This window comes from Ovis aries, chromosome 11, assembly GCF_016772045.2.
Source record: "Ovis aries strain OAR_USU_Benz2616 breed Rambouillet chromosome 11, ARS-UI_Ramb_v3.0, whole genome shotgun sequence".
Taxonomy (NCBI): domain Eukaryota; kingdom Metazoa; phylum Chordata; class Mammalia; order Artiodactyla; family Bovidae; genus Ovis; species Ovis aries.
In genome coordinates this window covers 47,870,340-47,884,548 of record NC_056064.1, presented here as the reverse complement: position 1 = coordinate 47,884,548, position 14,209 = coordinate 47,870,340, and the positions used below count along the sequence as shown (strand labels likewise).

At 60.2% G+C, this 14,209-nt stretch overlaps 1 protein-coding gene across 2 annotated transcripts in view; it reads left to right on the top strand.

Moving 5' to 3' along the window:
- The window catches only part of SCN4A (sodium voltage-gated channel alpha subunit 4), a 52,265-nt gene extending 38,612 nt beyond the window's left edge, over nt 1-13,653 (top strand). For both annotated transcript variants that reach the window (XM_027974338.2, XM_042256169.2), the window contains 11 exons: nt 1,497-1,985; nt 3,590-3,722; nt 4,389-4,543; nt 5,064-5,237; nt 5,316-5,438; nt 6,879-7,157; nt 7,441-7,494; nt 7,697-7,834; nt 8,350-8,454; nt 9,108-9,378; nt 10,408-13,653. In XM_027974338.2, coding sequence (XP_027830139.2) covers nt 1,497-1,985; nt 3,590-3,722; nt 4,389-4,543; nt 5,064-5,237; nt 5,316-5,438; nt 6,879-7,157; nt 7,441-7,494; nt 7,697-7,834; nt 8,350-8,454; nt 9,108-9,378; nt 10,408-11,633 — 3,147 coding nt within the window. In that variant the 3' untranslated portion in view covers nt 11,634-13,653. The remainder of the gene's footprint in view (nt 1-1,496; nt 1,986-3,589; nt 3,723-4,388; nt 4,544-5,063; nt 5,238-5,315; nt 5,439-6,878; nt 7,158-7,440; nt 7,495-7,696; nt 7,835-8,349; nt 8,455-9,107; nt 9,379-10,407) is intronic.
- Nucleotides 13,654-14,209: the final 556 nt, after the last annotated feature.

Below are 14,209 nucleotides of genomic sequence, written 5' to 3'. Positions count from 1 at the left end.
ACTCCACCTCTCTGGGAGAACTCAGGCCCCTCATTCATCAAATGCAGAGCTGGCCTCAGAGTCCATCGCACTCCTCCCACCACCGTGTAAAACCTTCTGTTACCGCACACATAACAGCCCACACGTTTTGAGTGCCTGCTGTGCGCTCTAGTTGTATTGACCTTTCAACCCTCACAACAACAACGTGAGGAGGTAGGTACTGGAATCATCGCCGTTGTACAGATAAGAAAACTGAGGCACAGGGCAGCAATAGGACTTGCCTTTGGACGCACAGCTAATCACTTGGGGTTCAAAGCCAAGCGGCATGGTTTCAAAGCCTGTGAACCCCAGTCTCTACTTTGTGCAAACCCACTGCGTTGTAATCGTCTGATCAAATGTCTGTCTCTAGGCTGGGAGCAAACTGAGGCCAGTCATTCCCGCACACCGTGGGAGAGGCTCAGTAAATATCCACCAATAAATAAAGCCGAGGGAGGTAGACCAGTAGCCTCTTAGCGTCCCTTTCAGTGGGGATAAGAGACGAGAGCCAGTAGAGCAGGGAACCCCGGGGGAAGGAAAGGGAGTGAGCCGAGGCAGATCGGACGTCCTTCCACAGCAACCGGGGACGTAGGTCTGAGTACTGGGAACTCCAGGCGCCACTAGTAGTAAAGAATCCACATGCCAATGTAGGAGACACAGGAGACGTGGGTTTGATCCCTGGGTCAGGAAGATCTCCTGGAGGAGGAAATGGCAACCCAGTCCAGTCCGGCATTCTTGCCTGGAGAATCCCACGGCCAGAGGAATCGGGCTGGCCTCAGCCCATGGGGTTGAAAAGAGTCAGACACGACTGAGGACGCAGGAGCACGTACCAGGAGCCCGTGGACTATTAAAAGTCCCACTTACAAGACAAGAGAAGGCTCAAAATAGTCAGGCTCCCTATAAGTCCTAGAAGCTTGGAGACGTGAGCCCTAGTTTTTGACCTGCCTCCTCTAGCAGTGGAAGTGGAGGACAGAGCCCCTGTCACCCAGTGGGCCTCCTCAAACCCTGCCTCCGCCTTGGTCAGCAAAGTCCTCTCTTGTGCCCAGGCCTCAGTTTCCTAATCTGTAAAGTGGGCATGGCAGTAGCACTTCTCAGCTCCAAGAGCAGTTTTGCGGGTTCTGTTAGGTGCTTCTGCTGATGGTTAGTCACTCAGCCGTGTCCAACCATTTGCAACCCCCAGGACTGTAGCCCATTGCTCCTCTGTCCATGGAATTTTCCAGACAAGAATACTGGAGTGGGTAGCCATTCCCTTCTCCAGGGAATCTTCCCAACCCAGGGATCGAACCCAGGTCTCCTGCATTGCAGGCAGATTCTTTACCATCTGAGCTACCAGGGAAGCCCTCTCTTAGATGATGCCCCTCTTTAATGCCCACCAAGAGGTAGGTCTGACTTGGAGGCCCAAGGACCCTCATGTGGACTGCAGGTGGCACCCTCGGGGCCCCGCAGCTAAGCTCAGGCTCCCCCTCACCTCCGCTCTCCAGGTCTTGAACCTGTTCTTGGCCCTGCTGCTCAGCTCCTTCAGTGCCGACAGCCTGGCGGCCTCAGACGAGGATGGCGAGATGAACAACCTGCAGATTGCCATCGCTCGCATCAAGTGGGGCATCGGGTTCGCCAAAGCCTTCCTCGTGGGGCTGCTGCATGGCAAGGTCCTGAGCCCCAAGGTTATCATGCTCAGCCTCGGAAGCATCGGCGAGGCTGGGGAGGCCAGCGAGGCTCCGGAAAGTGCCCCTGAGGATGAGAAGAAGGAGCCTCCGCCCGAGGAGGATGGCAAGGACCTCAAGAAGGACAACCATATCCTGAACCACATGGGCCTGGCTGACGGCCCTCCCCCCAGCATCGAGTTGGACCACCTCAACTTCATCAACAACCCCTACCTGACCATCCATGTGCCCATCGCCTCCGAGGAGTCTGACCTGGAGATGCCCACAGAGGAGGAAACTGACACCTTCTCCGAGCCTGAGGATGTCAAGGTAAGCCCGTAGCAAGATCCAGATTCAGGGGTCAGGAATCAGACAGTCACAACTCTACATTTGTGTATGACCTTGAACGTGGCACAAAGCCCTCTCCAAGCCTCAGTTTCTCCATCTGTAAGGTGGGGTAATGGTACCTACCTTGTGGTGTTACTGTGAGCATTAGATGAGATGCTGTGTGCAGAGCATCTCCGTGAATGATGACTTATAAATACCATTATTATGACCTGCTCCACTTGTCTGAACACCCCAGGCCTCTCCCTGCTCTCCTGCCCTGCAGCTCCTCCTGGGTCCCCTCTCACCAGTAGGTGGCGCTGTGAGATCGCATATTCTCACCTGAGAAGCCTGAATCCAGGGCTGGAACCCAAGGGGCCTCTCTTAACCCTGCCCTCGGGTTGAGAAGCCCCTACCAAGTTCTTGCTATTATCATCTATTTCTGTGTAGACGCCCCCTGGTGGTGGTGAGGACCCGGTCCCAACTTCCCAGCATGGGCCCGAGTGCCAGGTCTGGGCTCGAGACACTGGGGAGAGGGGGTCAGGGATCCAGTGGGGTGCAGCTGAAGGAGAACTGGAGAGCTGGGCCCCAGCCTCAGCTGGAGCCCTGATGCCCACCCCCTGCCCCTGCCCCTCCCCTGTGAGGGTTGGGGAGGCCCTGGCGGTAGGCGGACCCCCTCACCCACCCTCCAGCCCCATCAGGGGAAGGATCAGCACATAAGCTAGGGCAGGGCCCCCTGACCACCCCCACCCTGGCAGCTTGGGCCCAGCAGGCACCAGAGCCTGAATAAACTTTGCCCTGAAAGCTCTTGACTCCTTATTCCCCCCAAATACGTGGCATGCTCACTTACCAGGGAGCCGAGCGGCTGCCAAGCTATAAATACCCCGGGAAACGTGGCACCAACCTCGGTATGAGGAGTGGGGGTGGAGAAGGGCCGGACAGCAGCCAGGCCAAGGCACTGGGGACTCTGGAGGGGGCAGGCATGGCTCCCGAGGGGCAGTGGGAGGTGGGGGGCACAGGCAAGGCCAGTGGCTCAGCGGGCATCCTGCCCGACCTAATGCCCCGTGCCTCAGTTTCCCTTTCTGTCAACTGGCCACCATTCTGACAGCTGCCCCCTGCCACCACCCCGTGACCCTCTCCATTTTCCTTTTCAGGGGCCTCACCCCAGCCATAAAAGGGGCCCCTTGGGGAGTGGAGGCTGGGCCAGGAGGAGGTCAGGGAGGTCTGGCCAGGCTGGACTACCAGGCCCCCACCCCCACCCTTTCTGGACTCCCCCGTCTTCCTGGATTCCTCAGCTGAACAGAGCATAGGAAGGCTCGGACCTTGCTCCATCCTGACCCCTTCCCTCCCTAGCCAGCATCTCTGAGCCTCTTCAGATCCAAGTGCCCCGAGGTCAGGGCCAAAGCCTGGGTCCTTCTGCACAGACCCAGTGCTGGCTCCACAATCCAGGGCTGAATGAATGAATGAATGAGTCTGCTCCACCTCCCCCTACTCCACCCCCCGCTTCCCCTTCTCCCTTCTGGGCCCTCCCCTCGGGGCTTCCATCTGGACCCCCTCTGCCCCACATGGCGGGAGGACCCGGGGGTCACATGACCCTGTGGCCTCCGCAGAAGCCGCTGCAGCCCCTGGATGGGAACTCCTCCGTCTGCAGCACTGCCGACTACAAGCCCCCTGAGGACGACCCCGAGGAGCAGGCCGAGGAGAACCCCGAGGGAGAGCAGCCTGAGGAGTGCTTCACCGAAGGTGAGGGCCAGCCCGCCGGGGTGCCTCCCCCAGCCCGGCAGGCCCCAAGAGGGGCAGGCCAGGCCAGGGCCTGAGGCGAGCCTCAGCCTCAGCTCACCATCTCCTCGGGGACGGCCTGGGGACAGGCAAGTCACCAAAAGCGATCAGGGCCTTCTTCCTCCGATCGTACCCTGCCCTTCTGCACCCGGGAGAATGTGACCCCAGGAAGCGGTGTCAGAGCAGATGCCTCTGAGCCCCTGCCCCCTCTGACCCCTGCTGTGTGTGCCCCGGGTGACAGTCCCAGCAGCCTGCAGGCTACTGCACAGAATCCCCGTAGAGCCCTGAGTATGGCCAGCACAAAGCAGGCGCTCAGCACTGGCTTCTCTAAGGCTGTCCTCCTCAGCTTTGTCTTCCAGAAAGAGGCCTGTCTGGCCCTTACAAAGCATTCTTTGCCCAGAGAGTTTGGGCTGTGCAGAGTGGAGGCTGCCTGGGGGACATGGGGGAGGATGGGGACAGCTGAAAGCTGTGGAACCTGCGTGGGTGGCCCGCACCCCTGTTCTTTGGAGTGTCTCTGCATGCAGTCAGGATGGGGAGGGGGCACATCCTGGGATGGGGAGGGGGGGAAACGGGCTGACCATGCTCCTCAGGCAGCCCATGACGGGTGCCCCTGCCGCCCTCCCTCCCCAGCCTGCGTGCAGCGCTTTCCCTTCCTCTATGTGGACATCTCCCAGGGTCGAGGGAAGAAGTGGTGGACCCTCCGCAGGGCCTGCTTCAAGATCGTCGAGCACAACTGGTTCGAGACCTTCATTGTCTTCATGATCCTGCTCAGCAGTGGGGCCTTGGTAGGCGCCGCCCTGGGGGCCGGGCACGGGCAGGGGCAGGGGCCAGGCCGGAAGCAAGCCGTCCCAGGGCTCCCTCCTCGCTGCACCATGGGAGGCACACTTGCTGGACAGGCCGGAACCCAGAGAGAGAGCCCTGAAGAACTCACCAGTGCTTCCAGGGTGTATGGCAGACTGCGCTCATTTTTACAGAGAGGAAGATGGGCTCTGACCCCGCGAGCCTCCCTGGCTTACAGGTCCCGACCAGGGAGCAGGTGGGAAGGGAATGTGGGGTGGGGGGCCAGCCTGTGTCACAGCAGACCCCCCTGCAGGTTAGTGAACATTCCTATCGTTAGGTCTGGGGAAGGGGAGCTGAGGGGCTTCCCCGCACCAGGAACTCCCTTGCTCACCCCCTTGATGGGCGCAGGGAGTCTGCCCCCACTAACCTGACGCCAGTGCCAGACCCCTGGGAACCGGCAGCTGTAGGGACATGGTGGCTGCCCCAGCCTCCGGGCCCTGGTCACCCACCTGCTGGTGCCCCCAGGCCTTCGAGGACATCCACATCGAGCAGCGGCGAGTCATCCGCACCATCCTGGAGTATGCCGACAAGGTCTTCACCTACATTTTCATCCTGGAGATGCTACTCAAGTGGGTGGCCTACGGCTTCAAGGTGTACTTCACCAATGCCTGGTGCTGGCTCGATTTCCTCATTGTGGACGTGAGTCCGCCCCACTCCTGCCCGGCCCCACCACCAGCTCCGGAGGCGCTCCCTGACCACCCACCCTCCCGTTTGCAGGTCTCCATCATCAGCCTGGTGGCCAACTGGCTGGGCTACTCGGAGCTGGGACCCATCAAATCCCTGCGGACGCTGCGGGCCCTGCGCCCCCTGAGGGCACTGTCTCGATTCGAGGGCATGAGGGTGGGTGTCGAGGAGGACTGTGAGTAGGGCTAAGGATTGGGGGAGCAGCCACAGCTTGGGAGGGGGCTGGGGGCGTGTCTGTACTCTGGCCACCACTGGGAGTCCAGGTTTGGGGGGTCCCCAGGCAACTGAGGGCAAAAGGAGAAGGGAGTGGCAGAGGATGAGATGGTTAGATAGCATCACTGACTCAATAGACATGAATTTGAGCAAGCTCCGGGAGGTGGTAGAGGACGGACGAGCCTGGCGGGCTACCGTCCATGAGGTCGCAGAGAGTCGGACACGACTGAGCGACTGAGCAACGACAACAACAAAAGGCACCCCCACACACCAGCCCAGGTGCGGGTTCCTGCCCGCAGCCCCCTCCTTCACTCCTCTCTGCCACCGCTAGGGGGCAGCAGAGGCTGCAGCCGCTCCCAGGAGGGGCCTGAGGGCACCCAGGCAGGCGAGGAAGGAAAGGTCTGTGGGTTTATAGGTGACTCTCCCCAGCCTCAGACTGGGGCCCCCCAGGGCTCCGAGCCTGCCCATCCGTCCCTCAGCCCCCTGAGGGCGGAAGTGACAGGTAAATACAGGGTTCGGGCAAGACCAAGGGGACTTCCCCGGCCAAGGCTGGAAGTAGGGGTTCTGTTAAGAGCAAGGCCTACTCTGGAGGGGGACAGACTTCCATGAAGCAGATGGTTGCAGGTCAGCAGGGCACTCAGCCTGGTGTCTCCCATACAAGAGCTCAGCCCAGCCAGGGACCCCTCCCCACTGGGGGAAAATGACCTGGCCTTGGCCGCACAGCTGGTTGGTGCCCCAGCCAGGAATAGCATTGCCCTGGGCATCACCGGGCTTACTCCACTCACTTTGTCTGGAGGTCATGAAACCACTTCTCCTTGAAAACAGATAATTCTCAGATTCAGCTCAGCCAGAAACAATGAGGTTGGCCTGTGTGGCCAGGGCTGGCTGGGCACAGAGCTCCAGTCCCCAAGGTTCCTGCTGCTTCAAAGGCTCCGTTCTTTTCTGGGTCTTTGTGTCTAATCCTGTGAGCAGATGAGCCGGGGGGCCAGGTCACGGGGACTGAGTTTCCTATGGGGGCTGAGGAAAGAGTGTTTGTCTCCTGCCTGGTGACCCGTGGCCGGGCTGCTTCCAGAGAAACCCAGCTCCCCACCCTGGGCTGTTGGCTCCAGCGAAGCAGAGAGCCCTCTTCAGCCAGCAGGCCGGCAACCCCCTACCCCTGCTCCCTGCTCCCACCATCCCCCACCCCCACAAAAAGCCCAGTAGACTTCTCCTGCAGCCTGCGTTCATTCAGATCAGCCCTCCTCCAGGAAGCCTTCCCTGCCTGGTCCCTTGGTTGGTGTGGGTAGGGAGCCCTCTCCCAGAGGAGGCTGGGTGATGCCCCCTACCCTGCTGCCCGGGAGAGGATGTGGCAGTGACTCCCTCCTCCCCACCCCGGCCCCCCAGGTGGTGGTGAATGCCCTCCTGGGAGCCATCCCCTCCATCATGAACGTGCTGCTCGTCTGCCTCATCTTCTGGCTCATCTTCAGCATCATGGGCGTCAACCTGTTTGCTGGCAAGTTCTACTACTGCATCAACACCACCACCTCCGAGAGATTCGACATCTCCGAGGTCAACAACAAGTCCGAGTGCGAGAGCCTGATGCACACAGGCCAGGTCCGCTGGCTCAACGTCAAGGTCAACTATGACAACGTGGGTCTGGGCTACCTCTCGCTCTTGCAGGTGGTGAGTGACGTGCGGCCCCTGCATGAGGCGGGGGTGGAGATGCCCCTGGAATCTCACTGGGACTGAGCCCACGGCCACTCCTCGTTAGGGAACCTCCCACCTGCCTCCAGGGCTGGAGGACCCAGAGGTCGTGTCCATACCTGTCTGTATTTTGATGGTCTGTATTTGATGCCTGCCCAGTGGGACTTGGAGCAGGCAGCTTCTGGGGTGGGCAGGGAGGGAAACTCATGGATGGTGGAAACAGGGAGCAGCCCCTCCCCTCACACCAACCACACTCTCGCAGGCCACCTTCAAGGGCTGGATGGACATCATGTATGCTGCCGTGGACTCCCGGGAGGTGAGTGGGGGGCCCCGAGATGTGGCTGGTGAGTGAGCCTGGGGAGAGGACTCGGATCCATCCCCACCCCACGCAGCCTCCTCGGGAGCCCCCGAGACCCCGCCGCCTACAGGGGTGGGTGGGCTCACGGCGGGACAGGGAGCAGGCAGCGTGTGCCCCGAGCCCACCCCTCATGCCCGCCCCTGGCCTGTGACCGCTGCAGAAGGAAGAGCAGCCGCAGTACGAGGTGAACCTCTACATGTACCTGTATTTCGTCATCTTCATCATCTTCGGCTCCTTCTTCACCCTCAACCTCTTCATTGGCGTCATCATCGACAACTTCAATCAGCAGAAGAAGAAGATGAGTGTCCAGCCCGCCTCCCCCTGGGTCCTCCCCTCGCTGGGCCCACTCCTCCCACCCGCTTTGCCCACTCCTCCCTCCGCATGTTCACAAACACCGTCTTCGCACCCGATCGAGGCAGAGCCTGGGTTCCGATCCCACCAGGTGACCTTGAACTAGTGACGGGGCCAGTGTGGACCCTGGTTTCCTTCATGAGGCTCCTGCTGCCTGCTTTGCTGGCTCCTTCTGAGGACCCAGTGAAATACTGATGGAAGGTGGCCCAAAACGGGCCGTGAGGGCTGCGCGGGCCCCTTCCCTCTGTGTGTCACCCACCCCCGCTTCTCTGGACCCCTCCGTCCCCCTTCCCTGCCTCCGTCAAGCCCCATCTCTGGCCCTCGAGGCAGGTCTCCTTCCCTCTTCCCACCAGGGCCCCCTGCTGGGATGGGGGCGGGCTTTACAGGTGATGTCTGAGGTAGGGAAGTCCTGGAAGCTGGGAAGGGGGACTCTCCAACCTTACGGGCTCCATCCCATTGTACTTTGGAGGGAAAGACATCTTCATGACAGAGGAACAGAAGAAGTACTATAACGCCATGAAGAAGCTTGGTTCCAAGAAGCCTCAGAAGCCAATTCCCCGGCCCCAGGTACCAGCCCTCTGGGGCCCTCCCCCTACAGCCCATATGAGGCTCCTGCCCAAGGGGGCCCTGTGCGGGGGATGCAAAAGGTAGCCTGCTCTCTGCCTACCAGGCTGTGTCCCTGGTGTGAGGCTGGGGCCCCCTTCAGGAAGGTTGGGCCCACCTGCTGGGAGGAGCACCTCTCCGTAACGACACACGTCATGTACAAGCAAGCAGCAGCCCAGTGAACTCCAGTCACTGGTTTACCCCTTGCCCAGCCCTGCACGGCTCCCCCAGCATCCATTCAGCTCCTTAGCTGGTGGCCTCTGGGGGCAAGGGCCCCTGGAGAGGGGAGGAAGAGGATGTCCAGACAGCTCCCCCCGTGAGCAACCACTTCGGGAGAAGGATGAGGGGTTGCTGAGGGCCCTTAATTCGGGAAGAAGTTCCCAGAGAGAGGAAGGAGGCCCACAGACCCCACAGAATGGCCCGTTTCCATGGGCCTCCCCGCCTCCCGCGGCCCTGGCCGACTCCACCACAGGCCCTCACGCCTCCTTTCTCTCTCTTTCGCCTCCCCACCCGCCACACTCTTGGGTCGCGTCCTCCCGCATCTCCTGCCGGCCCACGTCCTGCTCTGACCACGGTCCCCACCCGCCCGCCTCCCCGCCCTCCCACCCCTGCTGCAGAACAAGGTCCAGGGCATGGTGTACGACCTGGTGACCAAGCAGGCGTTTGACATCACGATCATGATCCTCATTTGCCTCAACATGGTCACCATGATGGTGGAGACGGACGACCAGAGCCAGCTCAAGGTGGACATCCTGTACAACATCAACATGGTCTTCATCATCATCTTCACGGGCGAGTGCGTGCTCAAGATGCTGGCCCTGCGCCAGTACTACTTCACCGTCGGCTGGAATATCTTCGACTTCGTGGTGGTCATCCTGTCCATTGTGGGTGAGCAGGGCCAGGCTGGGCTGAGTCATTCGGGAAGGCCCGGGGTCCCCCTCCTCGTGTCTACACGCACACCTGCTCATGCACTTGGTAGGCTTTTACACACACACAGACACACACACACACATGCATTTGCGCCCGGTGTCTACACCAAATGCACAGAAGCACAGACGGTGGGTTCCCAGGCAGCCCGTTACCTGTGCACACACGGCTACAGCTGCAGAAGCATTCACCTGACCTGGAGATGCACGTTCAGGTGCCGATGTGCTTCGGGGAAGATGTAAGAAGATGGTTCCGGGACTTCCCTCATGGCCCTGTGGCTAAGACTCTGCACTCCTGATGCAGGGGGCCCAGGTTTGATCCCTGGTCAGGGAACTAGATCCCGCATGCCTCAACTAAAGATCCCACATGTTGCAACTAAGACCCATCACAGCCAAATAAATAAAGTCTAAAAAAAGAAGAAGAAGATGGTTCTAGGAGCCTTACGCACAGGAGAGGTGTGTGTAATTATGACAGCAACTAGCTATCATTTATCCATCACTGACAGTTTGCCTGAACTAGGCCATGCACTTCATAGTATTAACTGTGTAATTAGTAATTGTTCCTAACAAATGTCCTGAGACTGGGACCGTTGTCACCTCCATCTTACAGATGAGGAAACTGAGTCGCAAACCAGGTAGGCGACATGCCCATCTTCACACACCCAGAGCTGTTCTCCCCCTCCCTCTCATCCATGGCATCTGTGAACAGCCTTGGCAATGGGCCTTACCCACCCTCCCATCCACTTTGGCACATCCCACCTCCACCAGGCTGCGTCAGGGCAGAGATGGAGCCCAGGACCCCAAGAGGCCTGGGAGAGGCTAATGGGTCAGGCCACTCGGGCTGTGCACGGAGCGATGAATTTCTGTTGCTCCTTCCTGGGGTAGACGAGCCCAGCACTCCGTGCCCCATGGAGCCGCGCCTTCCCCCTGCTCCCCACCCTGCCGCCCACCCCCAGGGCAGCAGTGCTTCCTCGCCGCTTCCTCCCTGCAGGCCTGGCGCTCTCCGACCTGATCCAGAAATACTTCGTATCACCCACGCTGTTCCGTGTGATCCGCCTGGCGCGGATCGGGCGGGTCCTGCGGCTGATCCGCGGGGCCAAGGGCATCCGGACGCTGCTCTTCGCGCTCATGATGTCGCTGCCCGCCCTCTTCAACATCGGCCTCCTCCTCTTCCTGGTCATGTTCATCTACTCCATCTTCGGCATGTCCAACTTCGCCTACGTCAAGAAGGAGTCTGGCATCGACGACATGTTTAACTTCGAGACCTTCGGCAACAGCATCATCTGCCTCTTTGAGATCACCACGTCGGCCGGCTGGGATGGGCTGCTCAACCCCATCCTCAACAGCGGGCCCCCCGACTGTGACCCCAACCTGGAGAACCCGGGCACCAGCATCCGGGGCGACTGCGGCAACCCCTCCATCGGCATCTGCTTCTTCTGCAGCTACATCATCATCTCCTTCCTCATCGTGGTCAACATGTACATTGCCATCATCCTGGAGAACTTCAACGTGGCCACGGAGGAGAGCAGCGAGCCTCTCGGGGAGGACGACTTCGAGATGTTCTACGAGACGTGGGAGAAGTTCGACCCCGACGCCACGCAGTTCATCGACTACAGCCGCCTCTCCGACTTCGTGGACACCCTGCAGGAGCCGCTGAGGATCGCCAAGCCCAACAAGATCAAGCTCATCACGCTGGATCTGCCCATGGTTCCGGGGGACAAGATCCACTGCCTGGACATCCTCTTTGCCCTGACCAAGGAGGTTCTAGGTGACTCTGGGGAGATGGACGCCCTCAAGGAGACCATGGAGGAGAAGTTCATGGCTGCCAACCCCTCCAAGGTCTCCTACGAGCCCATCACCACCACCCTCAAGAGGAAGCACGAGGAAGTGTGCGCCATCAAGATCCAGAGGGCCTACCGCCGGCATCTGCTGCAGCGCTCCGTGAAGCAGGCCTCCTACATGTACCGCCACAACCATGACGGCGGCGGGGACGGGGCCCCCGAGAAGGAGGGGCTGATCGCCGACACCATGAGCAAGATGTACGGCCCCGACAACGGGAACAGCGGTGTGCTGAGCAAAGAGGAGGAGAGGGGCTCCACGGGGGCCCCCGGACCTGACGTGGGGCTCAGGCCCATCAGCCCCTCCGAAACACCCCTCCCTCCAGCCCCACCCCTGGGGCAGACGGTGCGCCCCGGGGTCAAAGAGTCTCTCGTCTAGCAGGTGGTGGTGAGGTGGCACAGCCCCGAAGGACCCCCTTGGTGCCTGCTGCTGAGGGAGCTAGGGCTCTGCGTCCGGGACTGACCCAGCTCCCTGGCGGGGACAGGCTTTGTCCTTGCTGGGCGGTCACCCAGGCCATGGAAGGGGGGAATTGTACCTGAGGCCTCCACTCTGGGCCGAGGCCACTGCCTCCGCGATATTTACCTTCAAGTTGCTCTCACCTCCTTGTGGGCCCTGCTGCCCTCCTCACAGCCCCGAGGGAGGCTGTGCATCAGAGTCTCTGCTCCCCACTTGGGAGGAGCCGGCCTGTGATGGAGGGATTGGCTGCCCTCCTGCCCCAAGAGTCTTAAGGGCTACTGACCTCTCTGCAGGCAGTGGCTCAGGCCTCCAGCTCCCTCTGGGACAAGGAAGTCTTAACCTCAGTGAGAGCAGACACCTGAGCCCAGGGCCTGCCACCCTGTCCAGCCTCTGGGAAGCAGCTCACCCTGCCTGCTCAGGAATTCTCAGGAGAAGGAAAACATCCCTGGTTCAGAAATAGCTCCACATACCCGGTGGAGGGGGTGAGGCGGGGAGGCCACTGGATGCTGAGACATTGGGCTGGGTTGTGGCCCCTGAATCCTTTCCCGATTCATCCATTGCCAAGGCCCTCCGGCTCCCTGGCTGGCCCCTGGGAGAAGAGCAGAAGGGAAGATTCCCCTTGGGAATTATCTTTTTCTAGAAAGCACGATGGGGTAGGTAGCAGGGGTTGGATCCCACTAGTGTATCGCTGCACTGGGGGCTTCCTTGGACTGAGCACCCAGATCTCGGGTGGGGTCGGGGTTGCCGGGGCTTGGGAAGAAGATTCCCTCCCTCTCCACCAGTCTTCCTCCTCCATCAGCACTTGGGCTCTGGGCAGCCTCCCTAGCCCCAGGGTCCCCTCCTGACCCCATCCCTACCCCCTTCTCTTCCTCTTGCCTCATCCTTCCTCCCCTCCTCAAAGTGATCCTAGGAATGTTCTAGCTGAGCTCACGTTCGAGATTTCAACACTGAGGTGGGCACCGCTCACCTGGCTCAGGCCCAAGCTTCCAATTTCCGGCCACTGGAAACTGCGGTGCATCTCTTGACACTACTGATCTGGGCTCCCGCGAATAGATAGAGGCCGAGCTTGGAGGAGGGGGTGAGATGCCAGCTCAGGGTCACTGGATTTACTCACCTGTGTGTGTGTGCGTGTGCGTCTGTGAACCACTGTGTCCCGTAGAACCTGTACATGCACTTGTCTATGTGTATATCTGTGTGCTGGAGCGCCTAACCAGTGAGTATGCGTGTGTCTTCTCTGTTGGCCAGTCCGTGGAAGTGTCCCTGTGCTGCGAGTGTGTATGTGAGTGTGAACACATGTGGTAAGGGTTGCACATTGAGCCCCCCACCCCACCCCCGCTGCACTTAGTTCCTCTTCTTTTTCTTCTTGTTTCTCGTGAACAGTTTGATTAAAACTCAGGAAGCAGCAAAACCTCCAAACAACATGTGTGTGTGTTTGCTTGTGTGCACACCCACAGGCCGGAGCCTTCCTTTCTGTCTGCCCCGCTCTGCCTGGGCATTCCTTTCTTCCACCGCCCGTGAGGCCACCCTACTGCCTTCTCTGCTTCTCTTCCTCACACCCACTGCCCAGCCCTGCTCCCCGGCCCTGCTGGGTCCTCTCTGGAAGGAGGCCCCTGCTCCTTCCATCTCTTCCTGCAGCAGTTCCGACTCTTTCTGCAGAAGTTCCTCCAGGGGTCAGCCTCCTCTCCAACCAGCACCCTGCCCACGTCCTTTCCTTCCTTCTCCTTGGGGCCTGGACGAATGTGGCCCCAGAGCCTCAGCCTCTGTTGGACTGAACTCTCTCCACTGGGCCGGGTACAGAGCCAGCATGGCTGAACGGGGTCCAGGCCTCCTGCCTCTGCAGACCCACGGCCATTGCACCTTGTCCGGGTGGGAACAGGCCCAAGCCAGGCCAGCAGAAGGCTCCTTTGTACAGTTCTTATAATAAACCTCCCGGTGCCTCGGATGGGTTCGCTTTTTCCTTCTGTGCCTCTGCGTGCGGACGTGGACGGGAGCTGAGGGTGACAAGAAGGGCTAGGGGGGTTGGAAACAAGTGGAGAAGCCTTGAGGAGCTGCCAGGAATTGGGGAGGGCAGGAGAAGGAGGGCCCCAGCTCCCTCCTCGGGCTCAGTCCGGCTGTCTCCTGCCCTCTCTGAAAGGAGGCTGGAACCCAGCCTCCTCAAGAGGACAGATGAGGTCAGGAGTCGTTCCCTCAGCCCTGCCCACCCCACTAACAGGCAGCACCCACACTGCCCCTCCCTGCCCACAACAGTACCCAGCAAATAGGTGTTGGGACCCGTGTGCCCAGACCCTCCTCTCTGGAAGTGCCCATCACTTTTCTGCCTCACCCAAGGCCTGGGGGTCCACGGTATGGCCCTTCCCTTTCCTGAGGCCCAGTCCCCCCGCCCCAGGATGCTGCCTCTGACCCCAGAGGACCCAGCATCCCATGGACCTATGGCAAAGAGAAATATTCTATAGTGAACTCAGGCCACAATCCCAGTGAGCGAAATATAAGTTTAGATT